This window comes from Halichoerus grypus, chromosome 4 (assembly GCF_964656455.1).
Source record: "Halichoerus grypus chromosome 4, mHalGry1.hap1.1, whole genome shotgun sequence".
Taxonomy (NCBI): domain Eukaryota; kingdom Metazoa; phylum Chordata; class Mammalia; order Carnivora; family Phocidae; genus Halichoerus; species Halichoerus grypus.
Genome location: NC_135715.1, coordinates 79,180,112 through 79,191,373, shown reverse-complemented (window position 1 = coordinate 79,191,373; position 11,262 = coordinate 79,180,112). Strand labels below are relative to the sequence as shown.

The following is an 11,262-nucleotide window of genomic DNA, read 5'->3' as shown; positions in this document are numbered from 1 at the left end:
GATTATAACATGCTTATTTTCAGTTACAATTTAGTCTAGGAAAGATACTATTATAACACAAAAAATAAAGTTTTAGTAAGAGTTTTGTAAATATTATGATCTAAGTTACATTTACATACCAAACATCTTCAAATATAATACTAGAAACAGTTCACTGCTCTTAGTGTTATTTATATTCCTAGCTGACCATAAAAAGTCTTGCTAAGACATTCTATAATGCTAACAGAAAAAAATATTTTGGGCAATGAGAAATCTTAGAATGCATAAACCTCAGCTTTGCAGTGTAATAATATAAAATTAGAATGAGAAATACATTTTTGGACTTTAACGTACAATGCCTTCGTGTATGATCGTATTTAAAAGTTATCTCGAGAATGTCCTGAACTCCATGGAGGTGGGGGTGGGGCAGTGGCAGGAATCTATTGATCTTTACAGAAACATTTTTCTTTTGAAATCATGCAATACTTTGTATAAGAATTTATTTGGTGGAGATCCACAAATCAATGTTACAAATACCAGAAGGAAAAGTTCAAAAGAAAAAAATTCAGCAAAAGGACTTTTTTTCAAAAATACTAAAGAATTAAAGTGTTAATAGGAAAAAAAAAAGCCTATATTGAAAAGAGACCTGAATCTCATGAACTTAATTTTTGTAAAGGATGTTTGACTTGTATTCATAATTCTAATTCCAGGTGTTCTTGCATAAGAAATCTATGATCTAGCCACTTACTTAGTGATCAAGGAAAGCCAGGATGGGTCAGAAATATTCTGGCTTGCTCTTTTCCCCTTTCTATTTTCTTTTGAAACTTAACGTATCTTTTTTTGTTAATTTCATGGGAAAAAATAATTCAGTGAAATAAAGTTTTAAAAGGAGAAAGTGAATGATTAAGAAATGCTTTAGAATTTTAATAAATGTATTTGGGGATGGATTAGTAATGCTTGACATTTTATAACTATCACAGATTATGTAGTGCCAATAGGATGACTGAGCTTCTGCAAATACGGATGCAAGAAAGTAATTGTCTTGCATACTGCAGATTAAAAGATAAGGTGCATAAATATGTTAGGTAGTGCACCTGAGTTTTAAAATAAATTTATGGAATTAAAAAATTTTCCATTAAATAAGATAAAAATAATTTCAGTGAAATTTCCAAATAATTAACAGGCTAGAGAAAAAACATATCTGGAATCTTGACCATAGGGAGAGGTGATTTCTACTTTTATTGCACATATTAATGCTTACAGTGACTGGCTAAATAGAGAGCACCCTTTCACACTCCCATATCCCCATGAGGGAGAAGGACCCTAGCCTTCAGGGTCATGGATACCTCAAATAGCAACAAAATGGAGCGCCTGCTTTCATTTTTTATATGAATTGAAATTAGAACACTACCTTGAAAAAATACTATAGGCACTGTTGTATCATAGAATTTTACTTCTTTATAAATTAGTGGTTTCCAAGGAGGTGAATCTAATTTCAGACTCCTACCCATGCACTAAATGGGCCAACTAGACTACGGTCAATTCACAATATTGGCATCTTCATCAACATATGGTGAATAAAACCCAATTTTAAAATGTAAAAACTAAATATAATTATAGTTCTCACTCTCATCTCCAACCCCACTTAAAATCAAATCATGGGTAAATCAGAAGCTTATTATTAACATTTATCTTGGTAGAACCTAAAGAACCTGTGTTCACATCCACCTCGGCTGTCTGTTAACTGAGTTGTTACCAAAGCTTTCTTTCTTTTTTTTTTTTTTATCAAAATGCTTTTCAACTAGGATTTTCTGGTGGCCCTTCTCACCCCGGGGCACTAGGTCCTACTTCCTGAAGCCTAAGGCATCCACGGTAGGTGATGAATGAACTTCTCTCCTCTGCATCGTACAGTGGCACGAGTTATGCACCAGCCTAGGGGGAATTGAGAAAATGGTCACTCAGATAATTTTCTGTAAGGCTCAAATCTGTTTGAGAAAGGCCGAAACGATATTTACGGGAAGTGAGCATTTTTCAAGCCGAGGAGATTATCCCAGTTCATTCTGCCGCAAAGCATAATGCTCTAATGAACTAGTTGCACGCGCTAATCTGAGAATGGGAATCCCAGTCTTCTCATCAGGTTGCTAGTGGGTCACTCTTTATGATATAAAACACAAAGTATGTTTTGGAGTGTAGCCCCAGATCATCAGGAAGTTGGTGTTGATTCGCACAGAGGAGTGAATCAAATTGGCAAGTGTGTGGTGTTTTGCTGAATAAGGGCTGACAGTACTCAGTGGAAGTTGGAGTGTGAGAAGGACCGGGCTCAGCATTACCACTGTTCATCGGTTTATAAACAAACAGCGACTCAGACACGACAGCAGGGTGTGCAGTACAGAAAATTCTGCCACCTTCCAGCCACACCCGCACAGAGAAAGAGCCTTCCCTGTCAGTGCAGCAATCTGCGTGGGTGACAGATGGGGCACACGTCCGAAATCAGCACATGCACTTACACAGGAAGTAAAACCCAGATACTTTTATTTATACTTTAGAAAGCAAACAGGCTGCCCACAAAGAATGGTTAGGAAACTCAAAGAGTTTTATTTTGTACTGTTAAAAAAAAAATGTAGGTCATCGATTCATCTGTATAAATAATTTTTCTGGCAAGAGTAGTTAACTTTTAACCTTCCATTCAAAAACTTCACAACTTCAAGTATTGGAAATGCACTTAAATTTCCCCTGCCTTTATTTTATATAGTACATTCGCATAGCAATTAGCTGACTCATGAGGTCGAAGAGTTTTTTTAAAAGAAGGTTCAAATCTTTACCAGTATATAATGGGACAAATTAGCATTCTCTTGGTCAGTATTCATTTTAATAGTACTATTTTTCTTTCATTTCTCCTGAAAGAAAGTGGGGGGAAATAGGCATACCTGTACAATTCAGATCAAAGCACAAAATATCATTTAAAAAATAAATACCTAAGGCATACCTGCCACACTTTTATTTCAATTTCCTCAGCTGTTTAAAAATTATCTCGAGTGTCGCTGCATTTCTACCTGCTTTCTTACCAGCAACCTCTGTGGCTCTCGCCTGCGCTGAATCCACCTCTGGAGGGTAGCTGCTCATTGTCACTTGTCATGAAGCGTACAGTTTGATATCCTGGGCTTCACAGGCAATTTCAGAAACTCAAATGACACTATATGGACTTGCTCTAAATCTTTTTTTAGTGCAGTTTGGCAAATATCCCAAATGAAATTCAACTCTAAGTTAAAAGTATCAAACAGAGATAGTGCTAAGTGCGTCTGTGACTTTCTGGGCTGCCCAGAGGCTCTGGAGAGCGTAGGAATGGAAAGCCTAATTGCCCCGAACTGAAGTGACTGCAGACACCACCTGCTTTTACCACAGCGGAACAGTCACCCACAGAGACAGCAGGAGCCCAAGGCTGGGCAGCAACACCTGCAAAGGTGGCCCAGGTTGCTGGACTCTTGGGTTGTTGTGAATATCTTTAAAGGTCAACAGCCCCTGCACCCACTTTGCCCCTACCTCCCCATCTCAGCAAGCGTGGACCTTCTCCCCACTCTACCTCACAGTGTTAAGAACAGCAAGCATGGACACACAGAAACCTGCTCTCTTCCGCTTGATCGTCCCCTCCTCCACTCCAGTGCTCTCTCACTTCCAGGCTTTCTCTACCTGCAGACTGGAACTGCACTTTGGTTTTGGTTGCTAGAAAAGAGGTTATTATAAAGCTGTCTGGAGAGACCACCGCTAGATGGCCAAGTCACTGGGTCTGGCCCTGCCGCCGCTGGACTTACTGGCCTTGCTTGATCGGCCCGGCTCTGCCGGGAGCAAAGGAGGCGCGTGCATCTCCACCGCGGTGGTCACTGCCTGCTCCCCGTCGTCGGGAGTCACTGCCAGTTTGCTCTCTCCCAAGCTGCTGCCGTGCCCGTTCAGCGACAGGCCGGGCGCGCTGCTTCCCGCGCCACCGTTCTCAGGGAGCTGCTGGGCGCTGCCTGTAGGGCTCAGGGTCGCAGAAGCCGACGCTGGAGGGGAGGCCTTCCTCGCAGAAGTCTGCTGCTCGGCCTCCTGGTTGGCCCAGTTCTGTTCTGTCACTAGCAGGTGGTGGTTGCCGTTGTAGAATTTGGCGGGGTGGTCCTTCCCCGGTGCCTTGTTCAGGGCTGCCAGGTTGAAGTCTGTTGCTGGTGGAGGGGCTCCGGGGTAGCCCGCGGCCGTGGCCTTTGCCAGGGAAGAGGCAGAGTGAGTGTAGTAAGGTGGGAATCCGATGGTAACCGTGGGCGGGGCAGAGTGGGAGGGGAGGAGGAGTGGGCTCACACCCCCGGGGTTTGTGGCCCCCACCCTGGATTCAGGGGAGTCTGAGCGGTAGTGGTTGGTCATTCCTTGTTTAAGCTTCTTCCAGCCCAGGTGGTAGATCTCCAGCATGTTGAGTAAGAGGGACACGCAGGCCACGGCCAGCATGAAGATGATGAATATGGTCTTTTCCGTGGGCCTGGAGATGAAGCAGTCCACCGTATTGGGGCAGGGCCACCGGTCACAGCGGTACAGCGGCTTCAGCTCAAAGCCGTACAGAAAGTACTGCCCGGCGATGAAGCCCACTTCAAACAGCGTCTTAAAGATGATGTTGAACACGTAGGTCCGGAGCAGGGCCCCGGCGATTCGGATCTTGCCCCGGTCATCCCGCACCGGCGGCCTGTCCTTCTGGCTGTGGCCGCCCGGCCCACAGCGTGCAGCCGGCCCGTGGTGCGGGCTGTCGCCCTTCAGCAGCTCTTCCTCCCGCTCTTTCTTCTTCTCTTCCATGCGCACGATGTGCAGCACATGGCCCAGGTAGATGAGGGTGGGCGTGGACACAAAGATGATCTGCAGCACCCAGAAGCGGATGTGGGAGATGGGGAAGGCTTTGTCGTAGCAGACGTTCTCGCAGCCGGGCTGCTGCGTGTTACACGTGAAGTCCGACTGCTCGTCCCCCCACACCTCCTCGGCTGCGGCGCCCAGCACCAGGATCCTGAAGATGAACAGGACCGTCAGCCAAACCTTGCCAATGACCGTGGAGTGCTCCTGTGCGTTCTCTAATAGTCTCCCCAGAAAGCTCCAGTCGCCCATTGCTTCAGATTGCTAACCTGCAAGGGAACATTGCTGGTTAATAGGAAGCTTATGGCGAGCTGTCCAGTCCAAGCACCCCGAGGGGCAGGCCTTGGCGGGTGGCGCTGGAATAATCTTTCCCGGGGGAGCTGTAGTCCCACTCCCATACGAGGGAGGCGCTGCGGAGCTCTCCACAGCACGAGTGTGCGTGTGCAGGGGTGTGTGTGCGTGAGCGCGCGCGCGTCTCCATCATGGCGCTGAGCAGGGTTAGCTAAACGCCCGCAGCGCCAGCGTGACACGGAGCTCCTGTTACACTAACGAGCGCTGGCGCCAAGGAGATGCCCACGGGCGACTGAAGCCCTCGCTTCAGAGATGAGGAAACTGGAGCTCCAAAGAGAAATGACTTGCCTGAGGGGAATGTGACTCTCCCCTGGCTTCCAACTCCCCATCCTGTCCTCTTCCAGGGCCCAGTCTCCCAGGAGCTCTGGTGCTGCGGGGTACACAGCTTGGCTCCACTCCTAACCTCCACCTTTCGGTTCCTGCGAGGTTACGGTAACTTTCCTGCATAACTTCTGCCACATACTAACCTACTACCTCTTCTAGTACTTACTTTCTTTTTTCACTTGGCAAATATTCCGTCATGGTTAACTCACTGCACGTCCCCAGGCAGGAGCCCATGTCCCCATCTGTAAGATGGGACGATGGTCATTGGGTCATGTGCCGTGAGCTGCTTCCTAGACGGAGGGAGGGCCCGCAGGCCTCCTCTGTGAAGGTGGCAGTGTTCCTCAGACGCAGGGGACCAAGGTTACAAGGCGTCCTCCCTGTCTCTACTGCTCAAACAGGCCAGATGCTTCCAACTAGAACCAAAAGAACTCTGTTCTTCGGTCATTCTTCGCTAAGGAGAGCGGCCCAAGCTGTAAGTGTATGTACGAGTTCCAGCAGCCTTAAAGAACACTCTTCTCATTTTGAATTTTAAAATGTTTAAAAATATTAACTTTTATGAATGGGTTCAAAGGCAAATAAAACAAAACTTTACTCACCATGATCTAAAGAAATAGACAAACGTTAACCCTCTCCTAGAATAAACTTTCAAGCCTTGGTTGTGGTCATTTGAGGTCTTTAGAAAAATAATACCAGTCACATATCCTACCAGCCTCCTTGTCCCATACTGTGACTGGCAGCTATTCTATTTGGCATGTTCTTAGAAGGTAAAATATTTTAATTCAGAAACTTAATTACTGAACGTGAAACAACCCACTCTTCCGTGAAGGATGTCAGGTGTCAGGGGACCCTTCTAGGTTACATCCTGCTTCTCCTCAACCCCAGACCGTCACAGCGTTTTGAATGGCATCTCTGCCCATAGCCCCAGCCCCTCCCTTCAGTCTGCTGGAGATTTTCCTCTGGGGCACAGGACAAAAGCCTCGCATAGTGTGGACCTCCCATCAGTCCCTGATCCAACACTGCTGATGCCAAACTTCCCGTGGTCAATGGGACCCTGCCGTTACGCCCTGCACGTGCTAGTTCTTCAACTTCAAACTTGGCCCCAATCCAGGGACTGGCCTATTGACCTGTCACTTACCTCCACTCTCCCCTCAAGAGTGGCCAACTCAGGCTAACACGGGGGCCCTGTGTTTTCTCTTCCCACTTATCACGGCCCTGGCTTAATGGCCATTCCTTCCTTTACGTTCCAGGAGGTATTTCCCACCCTCCCACCCCTCCTACCTTGCTAAGCTACAAATGGCATTGTCTCTCCCTGCTCTCCCCAGAGAAGCACAGCCTTCTGAGTTTCTACGGAAAACCACCTTTAACCACCTTGGCTGCTTGTGGACTTTCACCTTTACTCTAGTTTTGAGGTTGGGGTTTGCATGTGTAGCCTTTCCTCCTTGATGTCTGCAGGCAGAACAGTTGGGCAACGTGCATTTCTGGAAGTCTCGAAGAAAAGACCAGTGTGGGGGAATTTAATACTTCTTCCTGCTACCTTCCCAGCCTTGTTGAGTACAGCATAGCGTGCTGAAAAGGAGTCAATGCAATGTGCCTGGTAGGTTCTCCCCACAAGGCTGGTGGCACATAACACCATGAGGGAGGGTCTGCTTGTCACAGAGCCTGAGAAAGTGTTGCTGGCACTTCCCTGCAGGGCCAGGGAGGCAAAATGCTCCACAGTGATGGGGGTGTCCCACACAGTAAAGAACTGGCCTGCCCCCAAAGCCCATTCTGCACCTATTGAGAAACATGGGGCTAGGTAAATATTTATTCAACTAGTAAATCAGACGAGGGGGGTAGGGCAGGTGCCTGTGGCTTCTTGTTACTCTTCTTCGCTGGCTCAGCCTCTCCAGAGTTCTTTAGGTCCAGGTGCTGCAAAACACTTTCAGATAGGTACCCTTAAAATCACATCATGACCTCTGATTGCAACCTACAGAATCATGATGTGTCACCGTCCACGTACTTAGCTGGTACTCTGGCAGTTGCCAAGGCTCAGGAAGTCCTAAAGATGGGACGACTAATAATGTGTCCTAAATGGGGGACACCCATGGCTCATGCACTGTGTGGTGGCACACACTGGCAAGACCATTCTGGAAAGGAGTTTAGTCAGATGTATGAAGCGATATAAAAGCCATGATACCTCTAACCTGTAATTCTACTCCTGGGACATCATACCTAGGAAATAATCAGAGATTCTGATGAATGGATGAACATGGATATATACTGTGAATTACTTATAAGAAGGAATAATTGGAAACAGAAGTGTCCACTAAAGGACGACCAGTTAAATCAGGACCTTAACCCAGATCCTATTCCCGGTCTTCCTCTCCCTAGCCTGCCTCTAATGTGACCAGGAAGGGAAATTCTTGCTTTCCTACCTCCTTTTGTTGTATCCAATGAGGTGTAAGAAGTTGGCTGGGGAACTTCTGGGAAAGCTTTGGTTTCCTAATAAAAGGGCAGATGCTACCTTTGCTGTCCCTTCCCCTTCCCACAGTGAATGCAGATGTGATGCCTGGAGCTGGGCAGTCCCCTTGCAAGCATGTGTCAATAAGTGTGAGGGAATGGTCGAGAAAGTCCAAGGCACCTGTTGTGACACTGTGGACCTGCTGGATCAACCCCAACAGCAATCTCCAGACTTAATGTGAAGGAAAAAACTCTATTTGTTCAAGTTAGGTTTACTATGGCCTACAGACAAAAGAATTCCTAACTGATACATTCTCTTTAATTCTGTATAGAATAAGGCCAGGCATAAATGAAAAGCTATGGTTCATTCTTAACTACTAAAATACAAGGTATTCACTAGATATAATTTTTAAGATCATCAATGAAATGAAGAGATATTCATGCTGTAATGATAAATGACAAAAGCCTAATACAAAACTCTGGTCTGATACCAAATATTTTACACACATTCATACATGCAAAAGGAAGGGCAAGAATGATATCGAAATGTTAACCATGGTGTTTCTTGAACTGGGTGATTTTCATTGTCTTTTCATATTTCTTTGCATTTTCTGTAACAACATCACATTTATCATCATAAAGGATTAATGGTCATGACTTTCATGTTTCAAAGTTCTAGTTTTTGAAAAAGTCTGATTCCTTTCTCATTGTTCTTTCATTATGGTTTCTACTCCGTAGATCTCTTTAATCATGCCCCTGATAAGCACACAAAAGACAAATACAATACATACGACGTTATTAGCACAATGTTAGAGGAGATTGATCCTGGGATCTCTGAGATGCAACACGAACCCTGACAATGGTTATCATTGATGACACAGAGTGTAAATTGGATTCTCCTGCCATGGCAGTCTGCCAGTTTCGCCCAAAGCGAGGGCCAGGCTATTTGTATCCCGTCACTCACTGCTGAGTCCTACTACTACTACACTTCACACTTTGGGTTTATTTTTTTTTAAAGATTTTATTTTTTTATTTGATAGAGAGAAAGAGAGAGAGAGCACAAGCAGGGGGAGCGGCAGGCAGTGGGAGAGGGAGAAGCAGGCTTCCCGCTGAGCAGGGAGCCCGATGCGGGCCTCGATCCCAGGACCCTGGGCTCATGACCTGAGCCAGAGGCAGACGCTTAACTGACTGAGCCACCCAGGCGCCCCACAGTTTGGGTTTTGTTTTGGAAAATGCATGCATGAATGAATAAAACAATTAACCAGAAGACCGAATATCTATGGGAGGGCTGGCAGTATGGGTCAAGGTCAGCTCAAAATGGGAGCCTCCAAAGTAGAAGCGACATCCACCTCTCTTCATAGCCATCAGAGTCTGCTCCAGACACCATGCAGGCGGTCTTAAGGTGTTTTATCAATATCACTTTTTAATCATATCCCTAAGACCAATTCAGTGAGAAAATGACAGCAGAGGAGTGAAGCACACCCAGAACAGCAAAGCTCTGCTGGCTAAGTACAAACAATGGACCACACAGGGGACCCCGTGATCCACTGTGGGCTGACATCAAGTGAGACAAACACGGTGACTGAATGAAATATCTTTCTGCTTGAAAGAGGAAAATGGGTTTATTCCTATCGTCAACGTACGGGGCCATTTCAGGACAAAACTAGAGCAGCTCCTGAAAGCTCACACTGTGAGTGCTTAACTTTGTAAGGTGCATGTGATCTAATTATAGAGCACCACAGCTACAAGACTGTGCACTTTTTAGCTAACTCATCTACCGCGGCACCAGTGGGATTCTCTATTACTTGGATGCCGACATGAATGATCTCCACGAGATGGCATTTAATTGGTTTTTACTTTGATCTCAATGAAAACTTTGATTCTGACATTACTCCAGAACAAGATCTTATGTTGCATAGTTTACATGGCTGCTTCCATGTTCTTCTGACAGTTATACTTTCCCTTTCAAAGTTACACAGTTTCCCCTTGGCCTTCAGGATATGTTGAGTGTCCCTTCAGATCCATCAATGGCTATTTAGTCAGTGACAATCTTGTGCTCAACTCTGGGCCGCACCTTCTGTTGAATACAGTGGAAGTAAAAACATGGTCTCTATCTTGAAATCTATTTGTGGAGATGGGAAAATTCAGGAAAATGGGGAGCTATGTGGGTGCAGAGGGATTCCAGAGAAAAAGGATAAGAATATCAGAACATGTAGCCAGGGAAAGCTAGCCAGGGAAGGGTGGCACTTGAGCTGGGTTTGGGAGAGGTGGCTTTGGATAGGAGAAGAGGGCCGGGGGTGCATTTCAAGGCCAGAATGGCATTCCCGCGGCAGTGTGAGCCGGTGTGGTGTGGCTCAAATGGGGGCTTTGTGTTAGAGCGTGAGTTTAAATGGCTGCTTCTGCCCAGAAGAGCTAGACGGGCTGCACTCTGAACATAATAGGCGCTCAGTAAACACCGGTGGGACAAATGAATGAAAGGACATCGAGGGCCACTGAACCACTTGGAGAGCAGGGAGATATGCTGAAAGTGCTGTTCAGAAAAGAAGGGGCCCCTCTAACAGGGGCTCAGGAAGAGTGGTAATCTCTGAGTGAGTGCTGAAGGCCCAGGATGGATGACAGCAGGGGCGAATGGAAAAAGGACGGACAGAAACGAGACACAGTCTGGAGACAAAAATAAAGCAGAATGGAGAGTCTGCCTAGTCAGAGAATGAAAGAGAGAGGCATGAATTAAAGACAAACTTCATATTTCTGAGCCTGAGTGGGGAAATCATGGGGCCATTTGAAGAGAAAAACAGTGGGGAGGCTTGCTAATTTGGGATTGGAAAAAAGATGAAGACTCTGGTTTTGTGACTGTCTGGATCAAAAGTAGCGGTGGAAGATATGAGTGGAAGTGTCCAGGAGGAAGCTGGAGACACGGAATTAGAAAAGGCTGGGCAGAGGGTCCGCAGTGTAGCTCCACCTCTCCCTAGTGGAGACGATAGAGCAAAGCACAAAGGACGGACTTCATGGAAAATCCAGCGAAACAGATGAAGAGCAGGGCAGGAAAGGACTCACTGCCCGCACCGTGGGCGGTCGGTGCTTCAGTGATGGCCGGACTGACCAAGTGGGTAAGAGCCTCAGACTAAGCAATGACAGACAGCAGCAACCCCTAGATAGCATGGAGGGAAGGGACCTTCCTCGGTAGGGCCCCGATGAGCTCTGCCAGACAGGTTCACATTGTTTGGGCTGTATTTATTTTGTTATCAAAATAGTATCAAATAATATTAAAAGAGAAGACCCTTTCTTCTTTATAGAACTGACCCCAACATT

At 46.1% G+C, this 11,262-nt stretch overlaps 1 protein-coding gene across 1 annotated transcript; it reads right to left on the bottom strand.

Annotated features, from left to right (window-relative positions):
• Nucleotides 1-2,589: 2,589 nt before the first annotated feature.
• On the bottom strand, nucleotides 2,590-5,091 carry GJA3 (gap junction protein alpha 3). The gene has a single exon (XM_036097175.2). It carries the CDS (start codon nucleotides 5,089-5,091, stop codon nucleotides 3,742-3,744), a length of 1,350 nt encoding a protein of 449 aa, XP_035953068.2. The 3' UTR covers nucleotides 2,590-3,741.
• Nucleotides 5,092-11,262: the final 6,171 nt, after the last annotated feature.